At 37.4% G+C, this 12586-nt stretch overlaps 1 protein-coding gene across 5 annotated transcripts in view; it reads left to right on the top strand.

The window, feature by feature from the left end:
* kcnn3 (potassium intermediate/small conductance calcium-activated channel, subfamily N, member 3) overlaps positions 1-12586 on the top strand; it is a 103893-nt gene that overhangs the window by 27284 nt on the left and 64023 nt on the right. For all 5 annotated transcript variants that reach the window (XR_007945465.1, XM_022199472.2, XM_051956953.1 and 2 more), the window contains exon 3: positions 2604-2699. Coding sequence is in view for 4 of the 5 variants with exons in the window: in XM_022199472.2 (XP_022055164.2) it covers positions 2604-2699 (96 nt within the window). In the remaining variant the exon portion in view is untranslated. The remainder of the gene's footprint in view (positions 1-2603; positions 2700-12586) is intronic.

Raw genomic sequence — 12586 nt, 5'->3', positions numbered from 1 at the left:
CATGAACATCAGTCACAGTTGAGTCATTCATGGCTTTTTAAATGCACTGAACAATGCAGAATTTTTGTTTAATTACACAATCTGGATATTACAGACGGTGTATTTTTGGCAGATTTTTAAATAAAATTGATTTTCATGGGATATTGCAACTTTAGGCTGAGACCTGGTGAAATTTCCATGTGGCTAATTCATGAACAGTATCTGAAAATTGAACATTTTTTTGGTTTTTGTAGTTTCTGGCTGATAAATAGTTTAATTTTGGCAATGTTTGATTTAACAAGGGGTTTTTAGGTTCTGAGGTTTAAAATGGAGAACAAACATCAACCAGAGCTAAAATTATGTCTTTAATATTCATCTGTTAACAAGTCAGACCTGAAATATTTCCATTTAACAAACTAAACCTGCAAGTTTATTTATTTATAGTTTATTTAATAGGGACCAGTGTATACAATAAACATGTATAACACTATAACATTTATAGCCAGAGCTAATTTGCAAAGTCCGTCCCTAGAAGGGCTTTTACAGAAGAGAAAAAAACCAAAAAAAAAACCAAAACAAAAAAAGCCAAAAGTAAAGCCACAATCACAATAAGTTTAATCACTACTGAGGTCATAAGCCTATTTATCACATTTATTCATTGATTTTAGAATAAATCTAGCTATGTTTTTAACAAAAGAACGCAAATTGTGCTGCATGTTGTGCTAAATTCCTGCTCATTTACCAGTTTACATAAAAAAGGCTTAAAATAATCTTCACCTGCATCTTCTAGAGGGAAACTGTGAAAAAAAAATTGCACCTAAAACACCTAATTTACTGAGAATCTGCACATCAACAGACACAACATGCAGGTAGAAGCTCGCTGTGCACGGAGAAGCTTCTAGTCTCCTTCAGATCTAGCCTATTCATCACTCATTGGTTGATTTAAGATTAGAAATAGTTATATTTTTATTAAAAAGAGACCAGATTTTAATGCATGTTGTGCTAAATTCCTAATTCACTAAATCTGCATCAAAACAGGAATTAAAATCACATTCACCTGGAATATTTCCATATAATTCACTACACAAACTCACCAGCTAACCGCTAACAAGTCGCCCAGATACGCTCTAATCTCTCCTTGTGGGTCGGGCGTGCGTCTTGTTTGTGCACACTCGATGAGTTGAGGAAGTGTTGCTGTGCTGTCGAGGCGAGCGGGTTAAAGAAGCCGCTGAAGTGCTATGAGTCGTATTGATCGGAAGTTCCCCGGTGCATTGATTAGAAACCCTGTGAAAGCAGACGGGCGGAGGACTGGAGGCTCGGCTGCAGAGCGATATCGACGGCTGCAACCGTTCGAAACTCGGCGCCCGGGCCGAACACGTTATTCTGGCAGAGCCCTGAATAAAGAGAGATCGAATTTTTACGTCTTATTGTTGCTTCATTGTTCTCTGAATGCTAATCTCAGTTGTCGAGCCGCATTATTGTTTCACATCAATTTGGCTTCTCAGTTAAATGAACACGATCGATGTGATATCGACGTTTAAAACGCTCCACTGCACAAAACAGCGCATGTAGATCAAATAATTATCTTCACCTCAGTTAAATCTGACATTAGAACATCTTGATTTATTTTTTTTTAAAGTTTGTTTTGGTCTCACGGTCGTCTGAGCTGCTGCAGGAACTGATGGAGACTAGAAGCTTCTCCGTGCACAGCGAGCTTCTACCTGCAATGTTGTGTCCGTTGATGTGCAGATTTTCAGCAAATTAGGTGTTTTGGGTGCAATTTTATTTATAGTTTTCCTCTAGAAGATGCAGGTGAAGATTATTTTGAGCCTTTTTTGATGCAAATTGGTGAACGAGCAGGAGTTTAGCACAACATGCAGTAAAATCAGTGCTTTTTTGTTGGAAATATAACAAGTTTTAATCTAAAAATCAATGAATAAATATGAAAAATTGGCTTAACATGACTTCAGCAGTGTTTAAAATAATTATGATTGTGATTTTAGCTTTAAATTTGCAGGATTAGTTTTAGGTTAATATAATTAAAAGCATATTTGAATGCATATTTAGCACATTTGGAGAAACTTAGCGCAACATGAAGCAAAATCGGTGCACTTCTGTGAAAAATATAACTAGTTTTATTCTAAAATCAATGAATAAGTGTGTTTAATAAGCTAATCATGACTTCAGTAGTGATCAAAATACTTGCAATTATCGTTTTGGCTTTAAACCTGCAGGTCCAGTCAGTTGTATGGGAATATGTTAGCTCCAAAAAGGATAATTTAGACCAAAAACAGGTTCCAAATGAGGCAGCACAGCTAATATGTTTGACCATTTAAATCAACAGCACATGAAGAGCAAACCAAAACACTATTTTGCTGGTGTTTTAACGTACGAGAAAGCTCTTTTAGAATAGTTTTTTAACATTATTTCCAATGCAGATGACGTTCCAGAGCAATTAAGTCTTTCCAAATAGACATTTTCAGGTAATCTGGTGTCAATTCTTGCATTTTTTTAACACAAATACGCAATATAAGAAACAGAAAAACGGCTTTTTGCAGCTTTACTGAGTTGTGAGTTGTACTAGTGCTGCTCCTTTCTCATTGCATGTGGTTTCCTCCCTGCAGAGCTCCATGTATTCTCTGGCCCTGAAGTGTCTGATCAGCCTGTCCACCGTCATCCTGCTGGGCCTCATCATAGCCTACCACGCTCGGGAGGTTCAGGTAAAACACAGAGCAGGTGTTTTCTTTGTCGTTCTGCTCACATTTTCACTCGCTGTGGTTCGTTTTTCACTGCAATCCAAAGTCCTGCAGCTCTATGGGAACGGAATGAAGGAGAGGGAACTCAGAAAGGTCTTCTGTGCTGTGATGGCCAGATATCATAAATAATAAAAGGAAAGTTGAATTTCCTCGATAGCATAGTCGCTGTTCAAATTTTGTGTCTCGTTTCTGTCATTTTGTGTCGTTTTTGTCTCATTTGTCATTTTGTCTTGCTTTTGTCATTTTGCATCTTTTTTGACATTTTGTTTTGTTTGTGTCTTTTTCTGTCTTGTTTTTGTCTATATTTTTTCGTTGTTTTGTCTGTATTTTGTCATTTTACGTCTTGCTTTTGTCGTTTTGCATGTCATTTTTGACGTTTTGTCTTGTTTTTGTCTTTTTCTGTCTTGTTTTTGTCATTTTGTGTCTTTTTGTCTTGTTTGTGTCTTTTTGTGTCTTGTTTGTGTCTTTATTTTTTTGTCGTTTTGTGTCTGTATTTTGTCATTTTACGTCTTGCTTTTGTCGTTTTGCGCCTCATTTTTGACGTTTTGTCTTGTTTTTGTCTTTTTCTGTCTTGTTTTTGTCATTTTGTGTCTTGTTTTTGTCGTTTTGCGTCTTTTTTTGACGTTTTGTGTCTTGTTTTGACGTTTTGTGTCTTATTGTCATTTTCTGTCTGTCTTTTTTATTGTTTTTGTCTTTTTGTGTCTTGTTTTTGTCTTTATTTTTTTGTCGTTTTGTGTCTGTATTTTGTCATTTTACGTCTTGCTTTTGTCATTTTGCGTCTTTTTTAACGTTTTGTGTCTTGTTTTTGTCTTTTTCTGTCTGTCTTTTTTATTATTTTTGTCTTTTTCTGTCTTGTTTTTGTCATTTTGTGTCTGTATTTTTTATTGTTGTTGTCGTTTTGTGTCTGTATTTTGTCATTTTACGTCTTGCTTTTGTCGTTTTCTCATTTCTGTCATTTTGTGTCTCGGTTTTGACGTTTTGTGTCTTGTTTCTGTCATTTACAGCATCAAACGGTTTTCCTAAAGAGTGGGTAGATCAAAGCTATGTCCTGTGATATGCGATAAATTAATTTATCTCCACTTTTAAGTCCTTAAAAACTTTACATTTTTGGTTTAGTCCATCCTCATCAGGCAGATATTTGTGATTAACACAGCCAAAAAGAACATTTCAGATCAGTTTTCCAGGTTAAATGATGCAACTTTTGATATTTTTGTCTCTAATTACAGTTTTTGAGTAGGAAGCAGTGAATTAAATGCATGACTGCAGATTAAAAAACCTGATTTACTGATAAATCTTTAAAGTTGCAAACATTGTTTTGATGATTATATGTAATATAAGCCAAAATGTGTACAATAATTGATTTAAAACAACATTTAATCGCCGTTAAGTCCTTAAAAACTTCCTGTTTTGGCTCCATCCCACCTCACCTGGCAGGTATTTTTCAGGAAAAATCTCTTTACTGCAGATATTTACAATTCAGTTGGTCAAAGAGAATATTTTAGATCAACTTTTTGTTACAAATCTATTTTTCACACTGTTTTTTTTATCAACAATTTCATTCTAAACTGTCAGAATTCTGGTTAAAGATATCCATAAATGCTCTCACTTCAACATATCTATAGTGTCTCTACAGAGAATCCGGCCTTTATGCGGCTTTATGCGGAGAAGAATGAGCGTTTTAATGAGATTATTGTTGCCTGTAGTTCATAAGAGGCTCTCTTCTCAGTGAAGAGGGGAAATATTTGTAATCCGCGATGATTGTCTGGATATTTTGTTTTCCCTCGTTTCACGCTGAGCACAATTAGTTTGGGTCGTCCCCTGACGGATCGGCCGGGGAGAGAAAAGTTGTGGAAAGAGGACGAGATAAAAGGGCAGGAAATAAATAAACAAAAGAAGAGGAGCAGGAGGGTTTTAGGAGGAGTTAAGAAGGTGAGAAGCCGAATCACGAGGGAGGAGAGGAGGATGTGGAGGAAACTAAATTGAATTGCTGCCCAGCGGAGGAGAAGGAGGCAGATCTAATCTGTGATAATGACGGAGGAGAGGAGGAAGACAAAGAGGCATAGTGATGGTGGTAAACACAGAGAGAGACATGAAAGCGTGGAGGGAGGAGCGGCCTCTGTCTATATGGACACACACAGCATATAAATACGTACAGACGTGTGTAATATCCTGTTACACGACGGCCACAGCGCTCCAGCAGAGCGGCGCAATCGCACATCTTTATTGAACACGGCCTTTCATTTCTGTTTGCATTCGAGCCGTCCGACAATAAAAAGCAGACACTCATGCATGGAGACGGGCAGGTGCTGCAGATAAAACCAACATGCATGTAATGAAACGCAGCCAGAAACACTCCAGGAGGCCAAAGTCTGTTGTTATTGTTGTTGATTCTGCATTTCTATTGATGCTAATGCTAAATCTATGAGCCCCACAGGTCGTCTTCAGAAGAATTTCACCACCTTTACTCTTACGCTCTTATCTTAGTCAATATGAGGACTAGAAATCTTATTTTTAGATCAAAATAGTCCACATATTTCATGATTTTACATGATATTTGCAGATTTTCTGTATTAGCCGTCATATTTAGGAAAGTTTCATCACCAGCATTGACAGTTCCTTCATATTTTGTCTTGTTTATATAGATAAATCTTTAAAGGTGCATTATATAATCCAGAATTTCCACATTGAATTAAGTTAGAATGACATTTAACTTGTAGTATAGTACAATTTTTCCACTGTGATGCTTTTAGATCCTTAAAAAGCTACATTCATGCTTCTAATTATGAAAGAATTAGTCATTTAAACGAAATAAATCAACCTGATTTCATTAGAATTTGTCATGAATGTATTATTCTGCTCGTATCTTAGTTAACACAAAGGTTAGCCATCTTATTTTAAATCAAAACAGTCCAAGTTATCTATTTGTTTCATGATTTTACATGATAATATTTGCAGATTTTCTATATTAGCCTTTATATTTAGGATAAAAACATCACCAGCATTGACAGTAATTCATATTTCGCCGTATTTCAATGGATAAACCTTTAAATGTGCATATAAACTATAATTTCCGTGCCAAATTGATTTAAAACGTTATTTATCTTGTAATAAATCACTTTAATCTGGTTGAGAATTTATTTTTTTCTCCACCTTGAGGTCAGAATTTTTTCAAAACCTTAAAAACTTTGTGCATGCTCCCAAATATTAAGGAAATGCTCATTATTGTTGTTGATGCTAATGCTAAATCTACAGGTCATCTTCAGGTGAACTTTACTCCGTTTATGCTTCTATCTCAGTCAATATAAGAACCAGACATCAAAATACCACGTCTATTATTATGTCTGTGGGTGATAAAATAAAGGAGCGGCTGTTTGGCAGCAGGTGATTTTAATGTTGTGGCTTATCGGTGTAATCTGATCCTGCAGCTTCAACACAAAGAACCGGCTCTGGTTTTATTATGACACAGACAGATCTACTCTTTTTATGTACGACAATGGATTAGTTTTTCCGTCTAAACCTGACCTGGTTATTTGGAGGGAGTAAAGTGATCGTCTGTAGCGCTGAGGTCGATGGGAACGCTGATGCACCCCTGAAGACACCACACGGCTAACAGAGCTAGCGGCTAACAGAGCTAGCCGCTAACAGAGCTAGCAGCTAACAGAGCTAGCAGCTAGCTAGGGTTCATTAATGTGTAATAAATGTATAAACAAACAAAATGTTGTTTGCTAAAAGCTGAAAAAACAACATTCTGATGTCAGTTTTCTATTATTTCTTTTTCATTATCCATTCTTTCTTATATTCTTTCTTTCTTTATCATTCTTCTTTTCTGGTCATATTTCCCTTCTATTTCTCTTTCTTTCTTTCTTTCTCTTTCCTTCTTTCTTTCCTTCCTTCTTTCCTCCTTTCTTTCCTTCTTTCATTCTTTCTTTCATTTACTTCTTCCTTCCTTTCATTTCCTTCTTTTATTTTCCTTCCTTCCTTACTTCTTTCATTCGTTCCATTTCCTTTTATTTCTATTCCTTCCTTATTTTTCTTTCCTTCTTTCTTTCTTTCCTTCCTTCCTTCCTTCCTTCTTCTTTCTCTCATGAGTAGTTCAAAGACCGTTGGAAAGTTGAAAATCAAGCGTTTCTTTTACAGATCCTGTGTCTTATAAGCAGTCGTTTTAGAGATTTCATGAAAAGCAAAGCCTTTAAAACCTGCTGGTGTGTTTTGGAGCTAAGAGGGTTAAAAACTTTGATCGCGCCGTCGCCGTGTTTCTGGATTTACGCCAACTTCCGCGGCTACAGTGTGGAAAAATGAAAGAAAGAAATGACATAAAACAAGCTGTGAACCAGAATTATTCATAAAGCTGTCAGCCGCTGCACGGAGGAAAGAAGAAATTATCAGCGTCCTCGTGAAGTCGTTACTGGAAGTGATTCTGGGTTAAATCCAACCTCATCCTGCTGCGATTCCCACCCAAAACCTCGACGGTCTCCTCCCCAAATGCTCATTTAGTCACAGGGAATTATTTCTCACGTAGATTAACCGAGCGGCGCTTCATCTTTTCCTCTTCCTCTTCTTCTGCGGGGTTCCCGTCACGTGCAGCAGCCACATGGAGGACGACGGAACCCGACGTCTTATCAGTGAAGGTTCCCTCTACAGACCGATCAGCGGCCTATCAGCTCTCGCCTTCTACTTATTGATCCTCTGTCTCAGCTCTGATCCAGCTGTGATGTGAAGAAAACACGGCAGCGTTACAGTAAAATGCAGTTAGATGGATGATGGGTGGTTTAGGGCCCTCATTCGGCTCCGTAAATGGTCAACGTGCATCGACGGCTAACGGCTGCAGATGAAAACAAACGTGCTAGCATCGCATTAGCGAGATGACAAACGGCAAAATGGACAGCGTGAAGCGTAAAAGCGTCGCAGATTGAATGTTTCTGCCGTAAACAGGAGGTCGTGTTTGTGTGTTTCGTCCGCGCTTTTTATGGTTGTTATTGGCTGAAAGTGAATCTTTGAACCAAGACGCTCATTAATGCGGCTAATTGGCTGCAGTTGAACGCACCTGAGGCCTCTGGTTTCTGTCCGGAGACGCAGGAAGACGACGGCATCATGTCGACAATTTGGACGCAGATCAGACAGGCCTCTGCATAGAGTTAAATATTGATCTGGATTAGCTCAGCATTAAAATTTCCTTCCTTCCTTCCTTCCTTTCTTAGTTTCAATTTCCCTTCCTTCCTTCCTTTCTTGATTCCTTCCTCTTTATTAGTTATCGCTGCTCTATATTGGTTAAAGTTGCTCTATATTGCTTGAAGTTGCTTTATATTATCTGAAGTTCCTCTATATTAGCTTAAGTTGCTTTATAAAAGTTCCTCTATATTAGTTAAAATTCCCCTTTATTAGCTGAAGTTGCTATTTATTAGCTAAAGTTGTTATATATTAGCTAAAGTTGCTCAATATTGAAGTTGCTTTATATTAGCTAAAGTTGCTCCATATTAGCTAACGTTGCTCTATATTAGCTAAAGTTGCTCTGTTTTAGCTAACGTTGTTCTGTATTAGCTTAAGTTGTTCTATATTAGCTTAAGTTGCTCAATATTAGCTTAAGTTGCTCTATCTTGAAGTTGCTGTATATGAACTAAAATTGGTCTGTTAGCTAAAGTTCCTCTATATTAGCTTAAGTTGCTCTGTTAGCTTACGTTGCTCTGTAAAAGCTGCTGTGTATTCGTCGAAGTCGCTCTATATGAGTTCAAATTCCTCTTTATTAGCTAAAGTTGCTCTATATTAGCTTAATTTGCTCCACATTACCGTAACTTGCTTTATATTAGCTAAAGTTGCTTTATATTATCTGAAGTTCCTCTATATTAGCTTAAGTTGCTTTATAAAAGTTGCTCTATATTACTTAAAATTCCCCTTTATTCGCTAACGTTGCTCCGTGTCGGCTAACGTTGCTCCGTATCGGCTAACGTTGCTCCGTATCGGCTAACGTTGCTCTGTATCGGCTAACGTTGCTCTGTATCGGCTAACGTTGCTCTGTCTTGGCCAACGTTGCTCTGTATTAGCTAAAGTTGTTCTATATTAGCTTAAGTTGCTCTATATTTTAGTTGCTCTATATCATCCTCTATATTATCTTAAGTTGCTCTGTTAGCTTACGGTGCTCTGTAAAAGTTGTTCTGCATTCATCAAAGTCGCTCTATATTAGTTAAATTTCCTCTTTATTAGCTAAAGTTGCTCTATATTAGCTTAATTTGCTCTACATTACCGTAACTTAAGGTTTTTCCTTATGTCTGAATTCTTGCTTTGTGTTGTGCATCGCTTTGGACAAAAGCGTCTGCTAAATGAAATTGTAGAATTGTAACTTGCTCTATATTAGCTAAAGTTGCTTTATATTAGCTAAAGTTGCTCTATATTAGTTAAAGTTGCTCTATATTAAAGTTGCTATATATTAAAGTTGCTCTATACTAGCTAAAGTTGCTGTACATTAGTTAAAATTCCCCTAAAGGAGTTCAAGTTGACCTACACCATCTTTCAAAAGTTTGGGTTCATCCAGATGATTCCATATTTTCCATTAAACTCCCACTTTTATCCATGTGCTAACATAACTGCACAAGGGTTTTCTAACCATCAATGAGCCTTTCAGCACCATTAGCTAACACAATGTAGCATCAGAACACAGGAGTGATGGTTGCTGGAAATGTTCCTCTGTACCCCTATGGAGATATTCCATTAAAAATCTGCCATTTCCAGCTACAATAGTCGTTTACCGCATTAACAATACTGGATTTATCATTCATTTAATGTCATCTTCATTGGAAAAAAAAGCTGCCGTCCTTTCAGAAATAAGGACATTTCTAAATGACCCCAAACTTTTGAATGGTAGTGTATCTCTAACAATGAGTTGAGAGGAAATTCAAACCAGACACAGCTTTAATTAGGGTTAAAACTGCTGGAAGTTCAAGATTGTGTTTGTGCTTTGAAGTGGCAGTGAGAAAACAATCAGCCAGTGTTGTTGGGAAGGTCAAATCCTGCAGATTACTGATGCAAAAATGACGAGTTCACTGTCACAGCAAGGAAGAACGACAGAGTATTCACATTTTAGAAGCTGCTACCTTGATCATTTCATTGATTAATCACCACAGGTTCTGCTTTCCTGGCTGCCATGTGGGTGTAAACAGGAGCCCAGGATGAATTTCTGCTGCCACTCGGGAGGTAAATCCAGCAGAAAGGGCGTTTTCAAAGGGTTTTCTCAGTGACGGAGGAAGGAGACGAGGAGCTGACAGCCGAGATGTTTGATCTGCAGCGAGAACGTTGTGGTTTTGTGCTCCGTCAGCCGCTCACACTGCAGGCTTGGTTTCCTGCATGTTTCATCCGGCAAACTGGAACGTTAAACTCCCGGCTAAAAAAATGGAAACTTTAACAAGAAAATGCTGCTCTGTCATTGATTTAGGTCTAATTTTTCCTCACTTTTGGGTCATTTTTCAAGTTCTGCACCTCTAAGGAAACAGAACAACCATGAAGAAGGAGAGAGAAGTACAGAAATTAGAAAACGGTGTTAAACGGTGGCTCTACGGTTTTGTACTGTAGATAATTTTCCTATCGTCTCAGAGCAAACGCTGCCTGTAGTTCAGCTCAAAGCTGTCTGAATTTTTATCATGTGACTGTCTGTTGCAGCTGAATCCCTCGTAGCTTCTCAGTTGCACCAAGGATTGCAGAATTTTTAGTTTTTTGCAGAATCTGTTGAGTATAAACGGATTTATTTTTGGCGAATTTCAAAATAAGACGTTCAGAATTTCTTCCTCGATAAATCTTCCATCAGCTTGCTCCTCTGTTCACCGTTTCTGAGCCATGCTGCATTTATTTTACTCATCCAGTAGCTTTGATTTTCCTCCAATGATCATTGTGGCTGAGTTTTGAACAGGATTTGGGATCATTTTTGGATCATTTTTCACTCATTTTTGGCGAATATATGTCTTTTTGGACACTTTTTTCCTGTCACTTTGGGTAATTTTGAGTCACTGGAATAGGATTTTTTGTCACATTAAAGTTAGTCCCAGATTACTCCGTCATAGCTTCTCCGTTGCACCAATGACTGTAGAATTTTGGGGTTTTTACAGAATCTGTTGAGTGTAAACAGTTTTTTTTAAAGTAAATTGAGACAGGCAGAATGTCTTTGATTCCTCCTCTAGAAAGATGTTTCTCCATGCTAAATGTGTCTCTCAACAACCTGCTCCTCTGTTCACTGTTTCTGAGCCATGCTGCAATTATTTTATTGATCAAACATGTTTTATTTTGCTCTGTCTTTCTAATTTCTTTCCATGATTGCATCCTTTCTTTGGAAACACTGCCTGCAGTTCAGCTGAATACTCATGCAACTGTTGGTCTCATGGTACCGTTGTTAGTTTTTAACAGAATCTGGCACAAGTTGTTCGTTTTTGGACAAATTTTTTGGAGTAAATATCACAATCTGAAGGTTAGATTGTGTTTTACAGAGTGGCATGTTTCACATGATGTGTTCAAGGACCATAGAAGAGTTGGAAATGTGGCAATTTCTGTTTTCATAATTTCTTCTTTCGATAAATGTTGTACTTTTGATGAGGGTCACATGCTTTTTCAAACTTGCTGACAGGTTTTGGGCTTCAGAAGGTGAAACTGGTGATTAAACCAGGAGCTAGAAGTAGAATTAGGCGCTTAATGCACGTCTGTCTGCAAGTTAGAGGTAAATCTACTTAACTAAATTGTGAAAATCATGATTTTAAGCTTAGATTTAGTTAATTTTTTCATTGGAACTGCACGTCACAAATGATTAGTTCAAGTACCATCAGAAAGATAAAAATCTCAGGATTATTTCCGTTTTTACAGTTTATTTTTCAGATAAATAGTGCGATTTTCGCTCAGCATTAACATTTCCTTCCTCCCTTTCTTTCTTAGTTTCCATTTCCCTTCCTTCCTTCCTGCCTTGATTCCTTCCTCTTTATTAGTTAACGCTGCTCTATATTAGTTAAAGTTGCTCTATATTAGTTAAAGTTGCTCTGTATTGGTTAAAGTTGCTCTATATTGCTTGAAGTTGCTTTATATTATCTGAAGTTCCTCTATATTGGGTTAAGTTGCTTTATAGAAGTTGCTCTATATTAGTTAAAATTCCCCTTTATTCGCTAAAGTTGATTTTTAGCTTAAATTTAGTTAATTTTTCCTTTGGAACTGCACATCACAAATGATTAGTTCAAGGACCGTCAGCAAGATAAAAATCCCAGGATTATTTCTGTTTTTACAGTTTATTTTTCAGATAAATAGTGCAATTTTAGCATTTTTTTAAAAATTCCATGACTCTGTTTAGGGTTTAGAGGGTTAATATGTCTTTATCATGAACTACTGGATTCAGGCTTTTTACAGTATTTTGCAACATGACCTGTTTTACAATGTCTTAATTCTTTTTAATTTCATTTAATTCCCGAAAGCTACATAGTCCAACCTTTACCTTTAGTAAATGAAATAAACCTGAGCAGTAATGAGATGTTTCGGTGATTTAAAGCAGATTTATCGTCATCAGAGCAGCGTTAACACTGAAGATGATGCATTACAATCCATTCGAGCCACAAATTAGTGAACGATTGTGTTTAAGGCCGAACAACGATGAGAGTCCGACACGTTTTCCTCGCGTTCGTTCCTTTTCTCTTTATTTCCCGGCGTGGGAACAATCGGGGCTCTCTCCGTCCTGATAACGTCTCGGCAGAAATGTAAATTCTCGAGTGCTTGTTCAGGTGGTTATCGGCGTGTCAGGCGTCCGGTATTTCCAGCTCGGCTCTGTGATTTGCATAAAAGCACAAGATTGGACTGCGAGTGGCCACCGGAGCCCTGCCGGCGCTGGCATGGTGGAA

The sequence above is a fragment of the Acanthochromis polyacanthus genome, chromosome 12, assembly GCF_021347895.1.
Source record: "Acanthochromis polyacanthus isolate Apoly-LR-REF ecotype Palm Island chromosome 12, KAUST_Apoly_ChrSc, whole genome shotgun sequence".
NCBI classification, from domain to species: domain Eukaryota; kingdom Metazoa; phylum Chordata; class Actinopteri; family Pomacentridae; genus Acanthochromis; species Acanthochromis polyacanthus.
This window is presented reverse-complemented; position numbering and strand designations above follow the sequence as displayed.